General features: G+C 39.6%; 1 protein-coding gene across 1 annotated transcript in view; it reads left to right on the top strand.

The window, feature by feature from the left end:
* Positions 1–5,521: 5,521 nt before the first annotated feature.
* Positions 5,522–22,410, top strand: part of Gfral (GDNF family receptor alpha like) — a 45,806-nt gene continuing 28,917 nt past the window's right edge. The window contains exons 1-4 of the mRNA XM_051140682.1: positions 5,522–5,543; positions 10,887–11,021; positions 15,083–15,235; positions 21,733–21,789. Of these exons, the coding sequence (XP_050996639.1) occupies positions 5,522–5,543; positions 10,887–11,021; positions 15,083–15,235; positions 21,733–21,789 (367 nt within the window). The remainder of the gene's footprint in view (positions 5,544–10,886; positions 11,022–15,082; positions 15,236–21,732; positions 21,790–22,410) is intronic.

The raw sequence follows: 22,410 nt of genomic DNA, 5'->3' as shown, positions 1-22,410 counted from the left end.
GTCTATAAGAGAACTTTCCAGGAAGATCTAAAAACAGTAGAAAAGGAAGATGATAAATAAACAGAGCAAATCTTGATATGCACGTTCACAGTTTCACACTGAAATTCGATATTTCCTGGGTAGGGTTCACTATAAATACAGAACACAAAGTTGAGCGAGTGGCTTCTAGAAGCTAAAGTTTACTTATCTTTCACCTTCTTGCAGTACTCTGGCCCAGAGGAGAGGGTGTGCCTGCCATCACTGTCTGGAGGGCGTGACCTATGATTTCAACCCTTAGTGGGAAGAAGACCTAGGACTCTACCCCTTAGACAGGAGGAGGCATCACTTCATAGCCTACAGGAGATACAGGCTTAAGATTCCACCTACAACCTGGGAGTTCTCAGACTAGAAACTATCCCAAGTGCCACTGAAAGTACATCTGCTGTGCACAAATTACAGAAAAAAAGTGGGGGTGGGGGGAAGGTTGGGGCTGGATGATCCAGGATATCTGTGTTTGCACTGTTCAGGACCTTGTGGAGACAGTGACTGCTTCAGCTGCCAAAGAGGCTACAGCACAAAGTGCCTAACTGATATTTCAAGAAGGATTCAGGGAAAAAAGCTACCTAGGTGTCCACTGGGAAATCAACACTTCTGCAGTAACATGATTTCTACACGTGTTTAAAATAGATGTTAAGATCCTTGAAGAAAGCTGTCATAAAGGTGGATAATTGCAGTGATAGAATTAATTCAGGAGGATGGAGAGATGGCTCAGCTGTTAAAAGCTCCTTAAGAGGACCCAAATTCTGTACCCAGCACCTACATGTCAACTCACAACACCTGCAATTCCAGCTCCAAGGCATCTGATGCCACTGACACCCCCTAGGATTAGCATTCTCACACACATAACGACACACAGACACATAATTTAACAAACAAAAATAAATATTTAAAAAGCAACAATCTGAAGAAAACCACTCAGAGTAAAGAAGTCAACAAAGGCATAAAAACAAATGCATATCAATATAACAGAACCAAAAGGTTGATCAACAATACTAAAATTCAAGATATAACTATTTGTTTATGACAAGTGAATTTAAATTAATAAGAAAAGGTTTAAACTAAAATTATGAGCAAAGATACTCTGGGAAGGTACAAACGAAAATATAGTAAGTGTTAATTAGGCAAAGTAAAATGTAAGGTGAAAATATGATGAAAAGAAAGTTATACCAGGATTAAATGTACAGCCTAAGGTCATAAACTACAATAAATTTGAGAATATATGGAAAAATATAGATACTAAATATAAAATAACTGGATAAAATTCAAATGTTATATATGAAATGGAAATATGTCTGTATAAGTCTATCAATAGTTCTGTACAGCACATTTGTATAGAATACACTGTTCTTAAGACGATGAGACATTTACAAAAATTGTTAATGTATTTAGTCATCTAGAAAACCTTAATAAATGCAGGTAGAGAAACGATAAGCCATTTCAATGCTAATGGACTAATGTTATTTTATAAGGAGAAGCAAAGTTCTACAGTGCTTATGACCTTCAGCTGTAGAGCTGGCCTCCTTTGTGACATTCGAAAGTTACTCATATTCTGTCTCTGTGTGACCATCAATAATACGAGGAAAATAATAGAGTCTTCGTGTGTGTGTGTGTGTGTGTGTGTGTGTGTGTGTGTGTGTGTGTGTGTGATCAGAGATCCACCTCAAGTCTCTTTTTTAGGTGCTCTTTTTAAAAAATCCACTATTTACCTTGGCGTTGATCAACACACCCAGGTTGGCTGGCTCATTAGCTCTTGGTGACTGCTGTGTCCACTACTCCCAACCAGTGTGCGATTCCTGGTCACAGGTGGCTCCACAGCTCTCGGCTTTTACTATACCTTGGAGATCCAAACTCAGGTCCTCGTGTTTGTTCAGCAGGCACTTTGATCGGTCGTCTTCCCCGTCATGAAATAACAGTTTCTACAATATACACCACTGTGGAAAAGTAGATGATGCAACCTAAACCAAATCTTTAAGACCACTGTAGCTCATAGTACACAAAAATAATATCAGTGTGAACATTAGCTCAAAAGCTAACATGCACTTTTTGTTAGTTTGTTCACTTCGAGTTGCTCCTATTGCTTGACCTTGAAACCAAAAGTCATTGGACAAGTTCTGTTCATATACACCCAGCCTGTGTGCATCTTTCCTGTCAGGTAGCACACAGAGCTTTGCTCGTTTAAATTCTAATGTGTTCTTACTTGTGCCTAGTATTTTGCAGAATTATCTGAGAATATATTTCCCCTTCTAATTAAGATAGATTATTCTTCATATAACATATCCTTAACATATCCTTATTACATTTTCCCCTCTCTATTCCTCCCAGGGCCTTGTTTTATTGTTGTCTTCCATACATTCTTGCTTCTGCTTCATTTTTCTCAGGTCTCCTTGAACTCTGAGGAGGGGAAATGCATGCTTTTTAATGTTAGTTGATTTAAAACAAAAATAAATGATGTGACATTAACTCAAAATAACTTTTATTGTATTTATTTGTTTGTTTTGTGTGAGCACACACATGTGGTACAACTTGTTGGATTCTGTTTTCTTCTTCTACCACATGGATCCCTGGGAAAGAACTCAGATCATCAGGATTGGCGTTAAGTGCCTTAATACTCTGAGCCATCTCAGTGATCCACAGTTCAAAATAATTTAAAGATTAGAGATTGGAGGCATAGTTCAAAAATTGAGCAAGTGGACCTACGTTCAATCCCTAGAGGGGGAGAAAAATATTATATGTGTGTGTGTATGGCAGGGGGAAGAGGAGAAGATGGTGAGAGAAGGTATGAACAAAGAGTGGCATAGCAAGGTAGACAGAACATGACAGATAGAGAAAGAGAGAGAGATGGTGCGTGGGTGAGCGAGTAAAAGACAGAGGAAGAGTCACAGAGAGAGATAGAGAACTTTAAAACCAATAGATGGAAATCAGGTACACATACAACCAAGACAAATAAGGAATTATGTTCTAAGGTCTGTGACTAAAAGAACTGAGCATTTATCTTAGAAATTAAAGATTGGGGCCATTGTCAGAAAACTGAAAATTTTCTATAACAAAGAACCAGATGTTCGCCAATTGGGCAGCATTGTACAAAGGCAGATTTCAGTTGCATGTGGCTATTTGTAAAAGCCATCTTTGAGAATAGGGTTGAGAAAATGCTACTGGTGTCTAAAGAGATTAGTGATTGGAGGTTGAGGGAAACCAACGTGATGGTTATCCTTTTTTGCCAGTTTGACTACATCTGGGATTACCAAAAATCCAAAAATGAAAGGGATTGGCTGTGACAGATTTTTTGCTTAATTTGAAGCCAGAAGATCCAGTCCTAATACTGGTCTTTGATATGGGAGGACACACCTATCATTTGGATCTTTTGAAGTAGGGAGACTCACCTCTAGTCTGGTCCATACCTTCCGCTATAAGCCTAGGTAAGGACATGGAAGAAGGAAGCTATTGCTTTTTACCTGCTTGCTCTTGCTCTCGCTGGCAAATCCATTTTTCTCACTGACATCAGAGCCTACTTCTTTGGGGTTCCAGTGCACACTGAAGACCAGCTGATGTAGCTGGCTACATGGACTAAACAACCCCTGGATTCTTGGACCTTGCATGACAGTCATTGTTGGATTAGCCTGTAAATCCTTCTAAGATAGATAGATAGATAATAAATGGTTGATAGATAGATAGATAGATAGATAGATAGATAGATAGATAGACAGACAGATCAATTACTCTAGAGAACCCTGACTAATACAGCCAATAAATTGGATAACATTATTTTCTCCAGTATGGTTACTTAGTTGAGAGACAAAGATAATTAAACTTAGAGCTTCACATTTTTAATGTAGTTGAGGGACACAAGGAATGGGCACCAGAAGGTAAAATATTAACAATTGCCTAACGATTGGGTCAAGCTATGAGGGAGGGTAATTAAACCAGCAGGAGAGTGATGAAAATTATATTAGAACCGATACTGGATTATAATTATATAACAGAATGAGGCAGCAATGAGTCAATGAGGAAATCTGTTGGTTCCTAAAAGGTATGCCAGGTTTTAGCTTCCAATTGTTGCCTCACCAAGACACACAGGCACGCGCGCACACACACACACACACGCGCGCGCGCGTATGTATATATATTTCACACACTGTATTTGCAATGTTGTGTTGGTACTTCTTCATCAGGAGGAGACTAGGCCTATTCCCCATAGGAACTTAGGAAAATTTTGCAATGACCTCTCCCAGAACACAGCAGCGCATTACATATCCTGACTCTGGAGGCTGCTAACAAAAGTCACTGCTGTAGTTTGTGTATCATTGGGATTTCCCCCTCTGATTTAATTCATGCCCTCAAAAAGACAGGAGATTAATTTTTACGGTTCCACATTTCTCCAGTTACATAAATCACTGGATATAATGTTGCTGCTATCAGATAGGCTTCTGTTATACAAAACCCACATACAAGCATAGTATGATTTATAACCATGATATAGTCAATCCATTTTCAGATAAGTAATGTTTGATATTAAATCATTTGCTTGAATCTACAGAGAAAAGTAATGTTATAATTTCACTCCATTGGGTTTTAATAAACAGTATCCATTTGGAAAATAAAATCAAATTTATTTTCTTATGTAAAATGAGCATTAACAGAATGTAGTAAAAGCAATAAATTATGTGGCTGTGGGAACACAGACACTTCTCTTTCATTTACCTGTCTTTTAAAAAAAAGTTGCCTAAGATAATACTTCTTATTTACTAAACATGGATTACAAAAAGGGAACAGAGTAATTTGTTAGAACTCACTTCAAGGAAGTTGCAGACTAAAGGGGGGAATGACGGCACCCAAGTCAGAGCAATGACCATATATGGTGGATAGTTAACTTGCTGTGAAGAATTTACGTATCGCTGAAAGGAGTTGTCTTTCACAGCGAGTTTTGAAGAAATGGGGCCATATCACAGAAGCGGCATAGTTTTTAATCATCTTTGGGTTTGAAGCATTTGCAAACATGAAACATAGCATGTTCCCCTTTTAACATAACTTGGCTTTAAAATAGTTTTTCTGGGTTGCTTATACCTTTGCTCCTTTTCTACATCCTTAAATTATAAGAAATTGACTTAATGAGACATATTCACGAATAGGGCCCGAAAATGTCTTGGAAGATGGTTACTTTCAGGGAGCACAGTTTAGTGCTCCAGGTGATGTGTCAAGAGTGCATCATTTCCCCCTGTTATTTGGTTTGCAGGCTTTCATGGAACCGTAATATCCTGGGTTTTCACACTGAGCAGACCAATTGAATTTGAATATAATTAGGGAAATTCACAGTTCAAAACAAAGTGGTGGGGAAACAGTGACATCAGAAGCTGACTCTAATCGGCAGTGCTCTTGGGAAGCAAGAGCAGAAACTGAAACCCTGCTCTGGAGGTTTCAGCTGGGGGAGTTGGTTGCTGTCAGCTCATCTGCCTTTCTCCCAGGTGAACAGCTCAAGTGGTCCAAAATGATAGTGTTCATTTTCCTGGGTGAGTGAACTGTGCTGCTGGTTCTGATTTTATTCTGATGCTAACACTTTATAAATGGGATGCTGTCCCATCTAGCCTAAGCTTACAGGGGCATGTAATAAGAAATAGGAATTATGTTACTAACTTGGACTTTAACATTATTTACTGCTTTGTTACTTGTTTTTTACTATATAGGAAATAGTTGTATTTTCATTTCATTACTCGTCACCTTGCTCCTGTTGCTATCTGAGCTATTTATTAAGATCCGTGAAGTTCCTGTATGTGCAAGAACCTTTCAAAAATGTAACTGTCCAATATACCCTTACAGGTTAAAGGATGACAACGTTTTAACTCTGTATAGCTTTGAAAAACAGAACAGCACAATTTGTCTCTCTAATTTTTCTTTTTTTCTTTTTCTTTTTCTTTCTTTCTTTCTTTTTTTTTTTTTTTTTGGTTTTGTTTTGTTTTGTTTTGTTTTGTTTTTTTGAGACAAGGTTTCTATATGCAGCCCTGGCTGTTCTGGACTCACTTTGTAGACCAGGCTGGCCTCGAATTCACAGTAATCCACTTGCCTCTGCCTCCCAAGTGCTGGAATTAAAGGCATGCGCCACCACGCCTGGCTTCTCTAATTTTTCAACCTTAATAATTGGTATCAATGGAGCAGAGCAAAGACACTGAGTTCTGCATTAAACGGCCTAGCCCTACAGGCAAAAGGTGAGCTTAGCTCTCTTGTATTGGGCTGTTATAAGAGGTGGATGCAAATAATTTTCACTTAACATGGAGCCCACAAAATTATAATTGGTAGATGTGTGACTGATGAAGGTTAATTTTTTTCAGGATATGTTAGAGTCTATATCGATTTCAGGTTGAGGGGCAATTGTGATCATACTGTATATTAATAAACAAAACCAGTATATGTTCTTTTCTATTAGCTATAGTTGTTGATGAATGGGGCTAAATAAGATCCAGGAAATAATGTAGGTTATTCCAAATTACATGTTTTTAAAAAATAAAATAAAATAAATAAATCAAATGTAAGAAAATTAGCCAGGAAGTAAAGGCTCCTTTGCACATTTCAGAGTCTCTATGGAAATTCTTGCATTGAGAGGTTTTGCTTCTTTTCATTCCTCTATTGTTTTATTTCTTTATTAGTTTCTAGTATTTATAGTTTTGTTATAGAGATACATCTAAGAGTTTTCAATTTTTGGAGCAATATATCAGATCACACAAACTCTATCACTTTCTCTTCAAGGCTTTGGGTGAAAAGGCTGTGACTATTTGCTTTCAATTTTTACTTCTAAATTAACACAGAAACCAGGTTGCATGAGAAAAAAGGAAATTAGTCCTAACATTGTTAGGACTGAAAATTCCCCCATACTGCACAGCTCGTCTTCGGTATTATATAATTATATGTTGTGATGGAGCAAATTCCTGTTTCCCCAAAATATGGAGGAAATGGTGAATTTGTTAATGAGCTTTCTATATCCTTAAAAAGGGTGGTATAGTTTACAGAATTCTTTGTCTTACTACTTTTAACATAGCATTTAGTTTTCACTTAACCGCAGTAGAATTTATTTGACAAATACCATTTCAAATATTGAATCATAAATCATAGCCAGGAATAAGGAAGAAGGCGAAAGCTGTGGTTTGGATTCCTATGGGCCAAATTACTGAGATGATTTCTTTAATCCATTAAGTACATTACTTAAGTTTAGAAAACGTGTGTAAAATTCAAGTGTAATATTCAACAAGATGTTGAGAAGGGGAAAGAAAGTGAAGCGCACGTGGCAAAGAGGATCAGCACACTGCTGCAGAGCTGGGAGCGTGACAAGCATCCAGATGTGAACCAACCCCCCCCCCCGAGCCCTCCACCCAGTGTACGGTCCGGGTTGTATGATGAGTTTAATATTAGGTTAAATTATACAGGGAGACACTGTGTTCAAAACAAACAAATTATCAAAAGAGAAAGTAATAGTAGCCAATTCAGAGTATTTGGAGCTCTGAATTAGTACAAGCCACCTTGGACTTTCGTTGAAAAACAGCCATCTTGCCATGTGCTTCCCAACTGGGAGTACAGCAGAGCTTGTCTACAGCACATGAGAAAATCAGAAAGTGTCTATGTCATTTTTCAATCTGGCCTTCAGCAAGAAAGTTATGACTGAGGTATTTGGGGAGATAGTTCAGTGGTTCGGAACACTGGTTGCTCTTGAAAGGATCCAGATTCTATTCTCAGCACCAGCAGGGTAGCTCATAACCATCTGTAGCTCCAGCTCCTGAAGCCCCAGTTCCTCCTTCTGGCCTTTACAGGCATCAGGCTTGTACAAGATGTACATACATACATACATACATACATACATACATACATACATACATACATACATACAAAAATCTCATAATGGTAAAGTAAAATGAATCTTTAAAAAAAATTTTTTAAGAAAAAAAAAAAAAAACAGAAAAATCCCACTGAGCTAAACACATGAACTCATCCTCCCAGTGTAGAAGCTCAGGAGGCAGCACATAGAAGCCAATCAATTTTCTTGCATTCTTCTCAGAAAACGGGGTTTGGAAAAAAGGCAACACAAAAGAAATTATAATTCTACATTGTCACAGGTGATTCACAAGTAATGCCCTCTTTTGAACTAGTTAAACGACTTGGCTCAAACAAGTCTTGTAGTTTATATCCCTGAGTCAGTTGTGATTCTTTTATTTTTCCATTACTTGAATAAGCGAGTGTCTGTTTTGCATGTTTGAAAATAGAAAATTGATTCAATTGTAAAATATACTAAATTAGGATTTTTTTATTGTTTTTAGGATGGCCTATTATTTATTTATATAGATCTTATCTACCAGGAGCTATGACTGTTGTTAATCAACCTGTATTAATTGGATACCCATAATACACATCTGTGTGTTGAGAATGGTCTTGAATGGCCCCTATTACCTGCCCAGTAAACTTAGAAAGCACTGCGTGGTAGACAAGCCCGTGACCACACACTGCAGTGCAAGAAATTCTACACCTTTGTTATTTCTAAGCTGCTATTGAGCCAAAAGAGGGGTGTTTGCTCATTTCGGTTGTAGAAAAAAAGAAGTATGAAATTCAGAGCTGTCCTTAACATAGATAATGATCATGGTCAGTGTTGTAATATATATAAATAGAGATGCCATGAGACAGATCTGATCTGAAGGGGAGAAGAGCTGGGGTCTGAGTGAGGCATGAGGGTAGAGAGGGACAGAAACAGAGAGACAGTGGGAGAGCAGCCTGGAGGGACCAGGGAGAGAGCAGGAGAGAAAGAAGGGGGAGAGGCACCCCAGAGGGACAAAGAGAAGGAGATAAACCAAGGAAGAGAGAGAGAGAGAGAGAGAGAGAGAGAGAGAGAGAGAGAGAGAGAGAGAGAGAGAGAGAGAGAGAGAGAGCGCTGCACTCAGCAGCTGGGGAGGCAAGTGGGTTATATCCAGGGCCCCCCGGTGGCAGCAGCAGGTGAGTAACATCAGGGGTTGCTAAGCAACCTAGAGACTAGGGGGCGGAGGGAGAGGACAGGAGGTGGAGGTCGCTGCCTACATGCTAGCAATCGTAGAGGACAGGAATCAGAGAGTAAACTTCAAAGGGCTTAGAGCGCTACAGAAAGCGCTAAGACTTCTGGGTGGCACGGAAAGAGGAAATGAAAGCCATTTTATAAGGAGCCACCCAAAGAGACTAAGCGAAGTAAATGGCAATACCAAAAGTGCATTACATACATAAGGTGACATAAAGAGCTGCTCCGAGCCAAAGGAATCCAGAGGGCAGGCATACGACCAGAGAAGGAGTTCAATGGCTCAAAGTGCAGAGGTACGGCTTTGCAAGAAGAGATATGGGGCAGGGAAGTTGAGCATTAAAGGATCTTTCATGAATTGCTTGAGTGCTTATATTAACGGTGCTGATGCCGATGAAGTACAGCGAGTCGCCACAGAGTACTGACCGCGAGAATAAGGCTAAGTAAATCTGAGTCTGGAATCTTGTCTAGAGCATGCAGACAGATGAGACCCTTTTGAAAGTATTGCATTTGCTGTTAAAGTCATTAACGACCTTTGAAAAAAAAAAGTAGTTTAGGGTTAAGAGGGCTTGGCTGGGCTCCCAGTGCCCTCCTAAGCTTCTTGCAATCACTTTAACAGCAGCTCCAGAGCCTCTAACTCCCTCTTCTGGCCTCCATGGGCTCTCTCACATGTGTGCGTAAGTGCCCATACGCATAATTTAAAATAAATCTGCTTTTAGAAGTGGTTTGTGGAACAATAGTAATTAAAAATGTTATAAATCAAGGAGTAAATGGGAGGTGAGAAGCTTAGCAGGTGAATAAGAGCCCTTGTTTAGCCGGGCGTGGTGGCGCACGCCTTTAATCCCGGCACTCGGGAGGCAGAGGCTGGAGGATCACTGTGAGTTCCAGGCCAGCCTGGTCTACAAAGCAAGTCCAAGACAGCCAAGGCTACACAGAAAAACCCTGTCTTGAAAAAACAAAACAAAAAAATAAAAAAATTAAAAAAAAGAAAAGAAAAGAAAGAGAGAGAGAGACCTTGTTTAAGAATTTTTTTTTCATTTTTGTTTGGCTGGCTGTTTTTTGGTTTTTCTCTTTGTAGCCTTAGTTTTCCGCGGACCCATTCTGTAGACTAGACTGACTCAGAAATCCACCTGCTTCTGCCGCCCCCCCCCTCCAAGTGCTGGGGTTAAAGGCATGTACCACAACAGCCTGGTAATAAGACTCTTAACAGTGGATCTGTAGGTATTTCTGTGACTTGTGGACTTTGGATTCTTTGGTCTAGACACAGGAATGATAGAGCTCAGTCTATTTTCAGTCTTTTGAGAATCTTCCACACCGATATCCACAGTTGCTGCACCACTTTACACTCCCACCAACACTGAACACGGCTCTGTCTCACCAGCGTTTACTATCGTTTGTTTTCCTAACAAGAGCCATTCTGACTGATGTGAGACACAGTCCCACTGAGTTACATGTTTGCGCCTTTTTGATGACTACGGGTGTTGAGTATTTTATCAAACAGAGGGACCATGTGAAGGGGAGAAGAGAATTCAAGGAGCCCAAGCAGAGGCAAATAAGAATAACACATAAGGATACATATGGAAATGTCACAATGAAACCTGTGACAGTGTATGGTCATTTAAATAATTAATGAAAAATATAATAAAGAAATACAAATTTACCAAGCAGAGGAAGAAGATTCGTTTCAGCCTCATAATAACTCTGCCGCATTTTATTGTCCATAATTCTGCCTCTCATTATTATCAATAACTTGGGTTTGAGGAAAATGGTCTCCAAACTGTAACACTCCAAACCTGTTGTTGTTTTCTTGTTATTGCTGTCGCTGTTGTTCAAGCTGTGAGGCTAAGCTCAGGAAATGAATCCTCTTCCCACACAAATGATTGTGTGTATTTAATGCAGCAATGCTTGATTGATACAGACGGCTGTGAGCAAGCATGGAGATCAGTGGAAGACACTTGCATTGTTCCAGGTAAAAAACCCAGCGTTAAGTGTTCATCCCAGTGATTTTTTTTTTACCAATAGCAATGACTCTTAATATTATCTTTACAGGGTCCTAGGAGCTAACTTATTTCTACTTTAAGCACTTCACTTAATCCTTATACTCACTTGACTTATTGGCAATGAAGTGAGTTAGAAAACTCTGCCCATAATTGATAATGGGACCTTCTATAGTGACACTGGGTGGGGGTGGGGGGGCTGTCAGCAAAATTTCAAATCACTTTTTTTCCTCTATGAATTCTGCAACTTTATGCCTGCTTCTCAGAACATGACTAAAATTCCACAAACGAAGTATCACTTTGATTGTATGTTAATTCATGCAAATTTTATTTGTACATTTGTAACATACTTTGTATGCCAGTTTCCATTCCTACTGCATCATGGACAACTTAAAATAGTTACAAACAACTTGTGTAGTGCAAACATTCGAAGGGTGGTTCAGGACTACTGCCAAGATTAAAGTGACTGCAGGAATGTGTAGGAACTGAGCAGGCAGCAGGAAGAGAGAAAATGAAGACTCAGTTCCAAGGCAGCCTGTGAGAGCAAACTTGCTGGCGCGCGCGCACACACACACACACATACACACACACACACACACACACACACACACACACACACACACACACCGAGACTTGGCACACAGCATCTGTAGGGTGCACAGGTCCAGGAATGCTGAGTGAAGAGTCTGACAATTTTCGAGATTGAGAGTGGGGAAGGAGGAGGCCGCGTGGCTTCGCCACACCCAGAAACTGCTTTTCTAGATAAAAAGTGCCAGGTGGGAGATGAATAGAATTGCCTGTTTTCTCAACATCTGAGTGGAATTGATAGGGTTAGCTGCCTCCAGAATTCCAAGGAAACTTGAGCCTGTTTTATGGCCCCCATTTTTTGTTTGTTTTGGTTGTTGTTGCTGTTGTTGTTGTTGTTATTGTGATGGGTTGGGTGTGGTCTTTGAGTGTCCACTATTTGTAAAACAGCAGCAAAAGTCATCTGGATATTTGAGCTGAGTTAATATTGATGAGAATATTTTAGCATTTGCTAAAAGTAGCCTGCTGTAAATAGATGGATTATACAGTGAAGCACTCCCTTGGTATTGTGATGCCAAAGTTATTTTTAAAATTATATTCTGTCATCATGATAACTTTAGTTCTCTTTGTATTGTAATTATGATAATTAAACATTTCATGAATGCTGTGCAAACTTTAATGAGAACTAGACAAGAGGAAATGAAAAATGTATTGCATGACATACTGTGTCTTCACCCTTTCTTTGAATGTGGGATACTATAATGCTAGTGAGTCTCACCTATCCCCCCAGAGTATTCCGGGAGAAAAGCAGTGACTGCAGTTGGAATGATGCCAGGGGCTCCATCAGCAGGACCAGAAGGATTCCACAGGGTACTCCAGGGGTGTTCTCTTCTCTGCCCTAGAGAGAAAACAGAAATATTTACATCCCCAGGAGAGTCACAGCTATCTGACTCACTGCTCATACACTTGCTCAGAATAAAATGTTGTAAAAGAGTGAGAAGTTGATCAAAAAAATCTTATTTTTTGATGATGAAATGCTTTATCTATTTTTGATAAGTCAACTTTAGATGTGATGTTAAAATATTATAGTTGGATTAAAACTTATTTCTATTAGTATTAAACCCAAGTCATTTGCAGTAAATTACAATAATATTTGAATATTGCTTTATATGTGAAGCAGAGAGAAATATCCCCAAGTATGCAAATAAAATAATTCAATTAGGTTTTTTCAAAATAACAAATGAAAAAAATTTGTAGGATAGAAGCAAATTAATTTTTAACTTGAAAATGAAATCTCGGTAGTTATTAATGACTTGATTATTTAACATTATTAATAAAATGCTTTCTAAGTATTAGGAGAACTTTAGCTTTTCATAAAAATTTAAAATCAGAGGCACTGACATACATATCTTTTAATATAGTTTTATAATAATGAGTACAATATAATAGCAGGCTATGACAAGAGAGCAAGCAAAACAGTACAAGTGATAGCATAACTTAGACCAGACTGTGCCCAAGTCACCCTGGGTAAGGTCGGTATTAATATTACCGAACAGCAAACATTGGCTTTCTATTGTGTAGAAAACATCATTTAAAATACAGAAAGCTTTAAAGCATTGTGGAAAGCATTCTACGGGAGAAACACGGAAACTGTGTACTTTGTTTTAGAAGTCACTTCTAGAGACAGTTTCACAGCAGATTTCCTGGTATTCTGCCTGCCCTCCTCTTACACGATGCTCCCTCAGCTACAGAAGCAGGAACTGTAACGTAGGTGAGATAGCTCAGCAGTTAAGAGCAACAGCTACTTTATTGAGGACCCAGGTTGGATTCTTCACACCCTCCTGGCAGTTCACAGCTGCCTATACCTCTAGTTCCAGGATATCTGATGCCTGTCTGTCCTCCAGTGGCACCAGGCATGCGTGTTGTGCACAGACATACATGAAGTAAAAACACACATGCGCAGAACAAACAGCAGTAAATCTTAAGAGAGGAAGAAGGGTTTCTTTGAGAGGGTTGATGGCTACACTTATTTCTGGGCACAAAGATAAGATTCAGAAGGCAGTAGATCTATTCAACTCGTGGTAGCAGAGTTTGTTCTAAGAACCGTGACGTCATTAGTCAGGGCGTTGGCATGGTTGTTCGTACCATGCTTGGTCTCTTTCCTGTTGAATGGCTCTTGGTTTCCATTAGAAACTCACAACAACACCTGAGTGCACCCACTACACATTTATGAACAGTCTGCAAGTGTCTGATTATGAAACAGTCTCTCATAGAAATTGCTGTACATACAGTATCATCTGAACAATGCCTAATAGACACTGTAATGATGAAGGGGGAAATCTCAGGGGACCGCAGCCCTGGACACAGAACAATGGATGACGCAGGCAATGGATGACTGCTAAGGAAGCAGGAGCTGGTCTCCCCTAGGGAAGAGAGTTCTAATCGGTTGACCAGCGCAAAGTGTCAGCCCTGAAAGCATATTCACACAAACAAACAAAAAAGACTCAACAGGTTGCATTTATTATATAGCTGTACAAACATGCACGTATACATGTAATGATAATATGTACACACATATATTTAACAATAATCAGAGAAGAAGGGACTATCAATTAGAGAGTGGAGACACTGAAAGAGTTGGAGGAAGGCAATCTGAGTGCAGCTTGAGGGAGGAAAGGGAAGGGGGAAATCACATAATTATATTTCAATTAAAACATAAAAAATTAAAACAAAAAATGAAACTGTGGGTTGGTATACAGCTCCATAGTAAGATATTTGCCTGCTATATAAGTAGGCAAATTATATCCCTCTTGGAGGGTTAGGGAAGCCAAGTAGAATGACTAAGCTGACCATAAGAGGCATGCTCAAGCTTCTGATAGTTTCTGTTTGGTATTTGTAATTCATAAGCACTGTAGAAATTCTTAGTAGTTACACTAGCAATTCCCCCTTGACCCAGATGCTTTCATATCAAAACATCTCAATAGTGCATTGTTTAAGAACAAAACCTTCAGCCAGGCATAGGGGCATGCACTTTTAATCTCAGTCCTCGGGAGGCAAAGGCAGGAGGATAGCTGTGAGTTCAAGGCCAGGCTGGTCTTCAAGGAAAGTTCCAGAATAGCCAGAGCTATTACACAAAGAAACCTTGTCTTGGAAAAAGAAAAAAGAACAGATGTCAGAATTTATGTCAGTTCACCAAATCCTAATGCATTCTATTTCACTCAGTGTTTGGGGGACAAAAGACAGAACTTCTTTGGAGCTACCTAGTTAAATTAAGGGCAAAGGGACCTGCTACTAATGTTCAGTTAGTAAAATGCATCTGATAGCCAATAATATTTCTGTTTAGTGTTAAAATAGCTGAGGGGAAAGTCCCATTCATGGACAACCTTTAACAAAACAAGATACTATTACTAAACTTTAATTTCTTGGGTTGATATATTAAAAGCACTTTATGAAGAAGAACTAAAATTTATATTCAGATTAATATCTTCAGTGTGATTATGCAATCCAGATGACTCCTGCAAGATAAATAATTCATCACATTGCAACCTCAGAATCCAGTCTTTGGTGGAAAAAAATGTCCAACTGAAAGAATGTCTTTGTACTGATGACCTCCACTGTACAGCAAACACACTTTTGGGGAAAAAATGCTACAATAAGACAGGTACTATTTGCTTATTCAACTCTTTATTTCAAATCTAAGCCCCACTCAGGCATTGTGCATTCATTTGCTGTAGATTTACTATATTTCAATTGCTAACATTTTAGTGATATGTCTGAGTTCAAGCATGATGTTGACATATTTTATATTATTAATTATGCTATCTGTCTAATGCTGGCCGTTAAAAATAAATTGGAATGTATGGTTTTCTCTATCCTCTAGAACAGGAATGAAAGAATTGATACTCTTTCTTGCTTCAACTACTGGTTTAAATAGTCAGTATTATAACTACAGAACTCATCGTGGAATGTATGAAATTGTGAACTTTTATGATTACGTGTTATAGAAATTGGCCTAGTTTCTATGTCACAAACCAGCTTTTGTAGCTTATCTTCCATTTGATGTATTTATATTAGAGTTTTCTTGTTTGTATTTTAGTTTCTTTGTGACTCTTTGTGACTTCTCTCTCTGTAGATCTCTGTAATATGCTGCTCTTAATATTCCCTGGTTGTCTTTCTAAATGTCTTCAGAAATTGTACTGATGTCTTCCTCTTCATTTTCATGGTGATAGCCTGCTTCTCCCCCACCCTCCCCAGTGTGGTGTGTGTGTGTGTGTGTGTGTGTGTGTGTGTGTGTGTGTGTGTGTGTGTGTGAGCGAGCATGTGCATCTCATATTTTGTGGAGTTCATTTGACTGTAAGTTGACTTTCATTTTCAACTTTCTTTAACGACAAAATTCAATAGTAAGTGCTCATCTGTGGCATCTGCAAACACACACACACACACACACACACACACACACACACATACACAGACAGAGCTCCAATCAAGGCTCAGTGAGCACTGAGGAAGAGAGAATGGAAAGAATGTGAGTGGGAGGTCTGGAAGGCGAGATGCAAAAATGCTATCCTTTGGACAAGATATACCTGATACTCAAGTCAACCCACACCAACCATGGTTACTGCATGAGATCCACACAAGATAAAGCCACTCAAAATCCCAGCATGAACGGGACAGGACCTTTCAAAGCCCCACCCCTAGCAGAGGAGCTATTGGCATTTGATGCCTAGAAGGGAGGGAGAATCACATTTGTTTGAAAGAAGATGTTGGTGTTGGTAGGTTGTCCATGTCCCAGTGGATGTTTCCATACCCACTTCCCAAATAGCATTAATTAGACTCAGTGGGATAACAATGACAAAGAGGACACAGATCTGGAGTGAGACACTTTGGTGGGTCTTAGGAGAAGTTAGAGAATCTTGTAGAAGGTGGATATGATCAAAATACACTGTAAACGTGTATCAAAGTTTCAAAGAATAAATAAGATATAATATTGTATAATTATAACAATAAAACAATAATTCAAAAATAAGAAAAGAAAAATGCCTTTGCACTCAGTGTAAGTCATTTTATAAGGAGCCTTGATTGCATCATTCTTTTTTTTTTTTAACTGAACGTATTTGATTTTTTTTTTTTTTTTACGTATTTGATTTTTTGACAGCTTATATACTTCTTATTCCAAGAGGGAAAAAGCAGGGCAGAGTTGCATTTAGATCAAAGCCAAACCAAGCACCAATAGTATAACTAACTCAGTGTCCGAGTCTGGGATTCATTTATAATCTTCTGGCCTCTATAGAGTTTGAGAAGCTCCAAATCTCTGGCTTCGCTATGCACAGGACACACAGCTCATCTTGCTGGCTAGCTCCAAACAGACTACTTTCTTTTGGTGAACATCCCACGGTCCCAGCTTCTCGAATACTCTGGCGTCTCCACTGTAACTGAGGCTGTACCTCCACTAATAGCTACCTGCTCTCTCTGTGGAGATTTTGATCCTGTTACCGGGTACGAAACCTCAGCTTCTCTCCGTGACCCGGTAGGAAACCTCAGCTTCTCTCTGTGACCCGGTAGGAAACCTCAGCTTCTCTCCATGACCCGGTAGGAAACCTCAGCTTCTCTCTGTGACCCTTTTGCACCTTGGGCCTCCCATTCAGCTAATGCTGAGCCTTTACAAACACCTTCCTGACTCCTCTGCCAGACTCCATCCTAGCCGGATGGTGCCAAGCATCAACTACTCTCCACTACTGCCTCCTCCCATCAAAACAAAGACTATGTGGTAGTCTCTTACACACTACCAAGCCGTTACACAAAGCCTGTGCTCCCCTGAACTACACCTTCTGTGTGCTGTCCCCGAGGAAATACTTCTCAGAAGATTTCACCAAATGATGCTGCTATTTTGTTAATAACGGCTGGTTTTGGTTTTTTTGGTTTGTTTGTTTGTTTGTTTGTTTTGTTTTCAGCCTCAGTCAGGAACCAGCATCAGATGTCCTAGTCAAGCAAAACGTTCTGCTTCTGCAGTGCTCATCTCGTGTTAGTTGCAGCTGATTTGCCAGCTCCGGCTGAACAAACCCACAAATTCTTAGCTCAAATTATAACACAAAGTGATCCAAGGCCATCTTTGAAGGACTCTCAGACTTCTATCTGAAACTTCACAAGCTACCCTTCTCTCTCCGTCCGTATTCTCAGTATTACCTGGCATGCTCACACTGAACAGGTCCCCAAGCTCTGAGAACTAATGGCTTTTCCAGGCCAAAGTTACAAAGGCTTCTACAATAGTCCCCAAAGTCACATGATCAGGTCCCTCATGTCCACAACCTCCTCTCTGGAACAATTTCTCTCCTGCTTTGCTCTCTGCTGCTGTAATAAATACAACAACCAAAACCAACTTGGGGAGAAAAGAGGTCTATCTGGTTTATACTTTAGAGTTCATCTCCAAGGATGGGAGGAACCTGGAGGCAGGATCCGGAAGAGAGGCCACAGAGGAGTTAGGCTTACTGGCTTGCTACCCATGGCTTTCTCAGCCTGGTTTCTTAGACAGTTTGGCATTATCTGCCTGGGGATGGCACCACTCACAGTGGGCTGGGCCCTCCCGCATAAAACATTAGTCAGGAAAATGTCCTACAAACGTTTTTATAGGCCTGACTGATGGAGACATTTTCTCAGGTGATGCTCTCTTTTTCCCAGATGACTCAAGCTTGCGTGAGGTTGACAAAAACTATTCAGCACGAGTTTATTCTGATTACTGTAACCCATACACTATCTAATCGGTCTCTCTCCCACCCCTATTAACTCTCTCCACAAGCTTCTTTCCTCGTCGGTCATTTCATTTTCCCCTTTCCTTTCCTTCCCATCCCCCACCCGCCGAGTTCAACCAGGGTCATTTGTGTGAGCATGAGCTTGGAAGTGCTTATTGGAGCCCGTCCTTATGAATACATAACTTAAATCATTCTTTTAATCTATTCATAGAGGAGTCACCACCACCCTCCGATTTGGTGTCAAGGTCAAATGTGACTAGGTGGTTCCAGAGGAAAGCTCCGTCCCTAATGGCTGAAGGGAAGGGTGAGGACTGTGTTGCGGCAGCAGAGGCCTGCCAGGAATCTGAACACTGCGCTCTGATCTATGAGAGCTTTAAGAACGCCTGTGCCGCAGGAACAACACAATGCCGCACTCTTAGTGGCCGGTTGTTGTGCGTGGGCCTAAGACAGAGCCTAAGAAAGACAGTTCTGTGGGGCTGTCGGTGTGGTTTCCCTTTAGAAGGAGACTGCGTTCAGATTCGGAAAAGCTTATTTGAAGACATTTGCACACGGGATATCCAAATCGATCCAAATACCGTTTTCAGGCAAGACAACAGAGAAAGAGTCAAGAACAGCATTGCTTCAGGTTGGTATTTAAAGGAAGAATTTAAAGACATTATACGTAAGCATAAAAAGGGAGCTAACCAAAGAATATTTAATTTCTAATTCTATTTGTCATTTCTACCTTGAGGGTTGTTAATAAATTTCTCCTGGAAATTAAATGTTTGGAATTCTTCATGCCATGACGATGGACAGAGTAGCCCCAAAACCGAAGAAACATGAACTCAATATTTTGGCATGTTGACAATTTTATTTCTTCATTTAGTCATTGAACAAATACTTAAAGGAGCATTTACAATGTGTGAGGTCTATGTAGTAAAAGAAGAAAATCTGTCCTTCACTGGAGAAGATGGCTATGTTTTAGGGAAATTTTTAAATTAAAGAAACAACCAAGTGTAGCCGCACACTCCTTTAATCCCAGCAAGGAGGAGGCAGTGGCAGGTGAATTTCTTGAGTTGGAGGCCAGCCCTGGTCTACATATTGAGTTCCAGGAGAGCCAAAGCTATAAAGTGAGACTCGAAAAATAAAGGAGAGAGAGAGAGAAAGAGAGAGAGAGAGAGAAGAGAGAGAAAGAGAGAGAGAGAGAGAACTTGGCAAGAGACAGTCATTGATTTAGAGTGTCTCTAGCTCCCCATGATAAGCTCTAATACCCCCTGATAAAGGAGCAACTCAACCAATAACAACCACTGCTCTCTAGGCTCTTGCATCCTCAGTTAGGGAGTGTCTGGTGCCACCTTCCTGAGAAACAGATTGTGAAGCAGGGTTGCATGTACAGCCTGCTCCGAGACGATGCTTAGCAGGGAGAGCCATGGGAAGGAACACAGCATTTCATGGTGAAGCCGAAAGGCAATGTGATTGCTACAAGAACTTAGTTGTTTGCACAGAACAGTGTTGACTTCCAGAGTTCTCTCCTATTAAGGCAAGAGGCCAATCCTTTGTCCTCCCCTTGAGGGTCTCTAAGGGCTATGAGTGATGGCCCAGGTAAGTCAGTAACCTGTTGGGTAAACACAATACCTGGAAAAGCGCCAATAAAGGTGACCCTCACCCAACGGTACTCACAGCTGTTATGAGACTTTAATGATTGTTCAGTGAAAACACGTTGGGTGATGGGCCAATATAAAAAAAATATCAGATTCTAAATATATGTTTAGACTCATGACGCACATGGGAATGCATGAACACAAGTTGAAGTTGAGCCCCAATTTTTTGTTTGTTTGTTTGTTTTTGAATCATTAACCCCAATGGCCTCATTGCCATGCTCTTCATTAATGTAGACAGTTCCTGGGCACGGGGAGGGGGGCGGTTGGGGGTGGAGGCTTTAGCTAGGGACAGAGGAGATATGCAGATCCCATGTGTTCCTTTTTGAGTCTGCAACATTTACCAGACATCCACATGATGATCTCAAGTGCTAAGCGGGAACTTCATGTGTGACTCCATGTAGGGCATATAGACATGAGATTTGCATAGAAGGCACCACTTGAGAAAAAGGGATCACTTATTTGTAAATTACGTCTACCAGACTAGTCGACATTACCCAAAATGTTTGTGCTGTGTTAGGCCAGAATGATAGCAGAGCCAGATGATGCCAACTATGATACAAGCGGATCAATGCAAGAAAAATGCAGAAGTTGATGCAATCAATATAACCTGACACCATGTGGAGAGTCAGTAACCGTCCATACATAGTGAAGCAGGGAAGTAGGCTGGGGAAGGGCCAGGCTCTAGTGTGCCAAACTCATCTCTCTTGTGTGGGTGACTCTTTCAGTTGCCCTTGAGGATCTTGTTCACATTAAATATTAGTAGGAAAGTAGTTTTTTATATATATAATTCAATTTATCATCCTATAGAATGTATCTATTAGCTTACTATAAGCATATTTTATGAGATTATAACATTTAAATAAAAACATTTGCAAGCAGTTAGCTCCACATACTGTCATGTTAAGGAAGAGAGGACAGGTGGGAGTGATTCTGACGTACATTTAGGAAATGTTTTGCAATTTTTTATGTATTTGTACATGATTGTATAACTCAAGTACAGGTCTGGTTGGTGTGTAATTGTTTACATGCCCCCCCCTCCCAGACATACTGTCTTTGAACTACTTTTCAATAATGAACCTACTGTTTAGAATACTCTCTTAGAAAAATGCATGCATGTATACATATACAAATATAACACATCTGAAATGACTTGAGGTTGGCACTTAACATACAGTTTATTACACTGCATTACACACAGCATACAAAAAATAGGATAGTGTCTGAAATGAAATTCATTTCTTTATACTAAAAGTAAATATTTTGTTGGTTGGGTGATAGTTACTCACACAATGAGCTGCTTGTTCTACTCTGACTGAGAACAAAGCTCCAGAGACTAAATGGCCTTGAGGGGAGAAACTTTAATTCCTCTTAACAGAAAGCCCAGATCGCCCAGTAGGGTCTTCTCTTGATGATGTCTCTGTCCTTTCTGGCCTCTTGCTATATCCTCAGGCTCCTGTCACTCCTCACCCCCACCTCTCTCTCTCTCTCCTTTCTTTTGTTCAGAGACTAATTCTTTTGTTGCTTTTTCTTCAGATAATTGTTTTCATTGTGCATGCTCTAGTTATTAACATTAAATTACATCTTCAAGTAAGTGAATTCACAAAATAAGGCTTTACTTGTTTTATTTGTATGGCATTTCTTCATCTATCACTCATTAATTTAAATATCAAGGTTTAAATACATGTTTGTATATATTTGACTATGTATTCTTTGTTTCTAGGAAATTTAGAAAACTATTCAATAGTGAAATAGTTTTTTTTCTTTCTTTCTAGATAACATGAAAAAGGATAGTAAATATAAAGGGAATCTAACTACACCTTTATATCATGGTAATGTAAATAAACTATTATTTTTATCTACATTATGAAAACTGGATGTTATGATTTAAATGGTCTTATGAGGATTCTTAGTGATATGCCAGTGCAAATTAATTTGTGTGGTTTAAAGTTTGCAGTAAAAAAAAAAAAATGCAGCGAAACCTTGACATTCTTTCCAACAATGACCATGAAACAATTATAGGTATTTTTGAGAACTACTTCTTTATTGAGAACAAACATTTGGTAAATTTTAAGGATATTTTGATCATACACACTTAAGGGTTTTAAGCCAACTGTTTTTGTGTGTAGTGATGGCAGATGTAGTAATCATTTGTTTCCGTTTTCATTAGAATGTGAATACCCTGGTAGGGAGCTATAACTGTGTAGCACCTCTGTTCAGAATTTCCTATCCACCCCGCTCCCATTAACTCTGTCAGAGCAAGAATGATTTTGACTGGAGACAGTGAGCTCATAATAATTTACATAGCTCAATTTCTATTCCTGAAGATTTAAATTTGCTTTTTGAGAAACTTGGAGTTGGGGACATGTTTTTCCCTAAAGCTCCACTTCGGTCCTATCGATTCCCCACCAGTCTGCATCCCAGCACACGAATAGTGTTGATGAAAGATGATT

Source organism: Acomys russatus, chromosome 32 (assembly GCF_903995435.1).
Source record: "Acomys russatus chromosome 32, mAcoRus1.1, whole genome shotgun sequence".
Classification (NCBI taxonomy): domain Eukaryota; kingdom Metazoa; phylum Chordata; class Mammalia; order Rodentia; family Muridae; genus Acomys; species Acomys russatus.
This window is presented reverse-complemented; position numbering and strand designations above follow the sequence as displayed.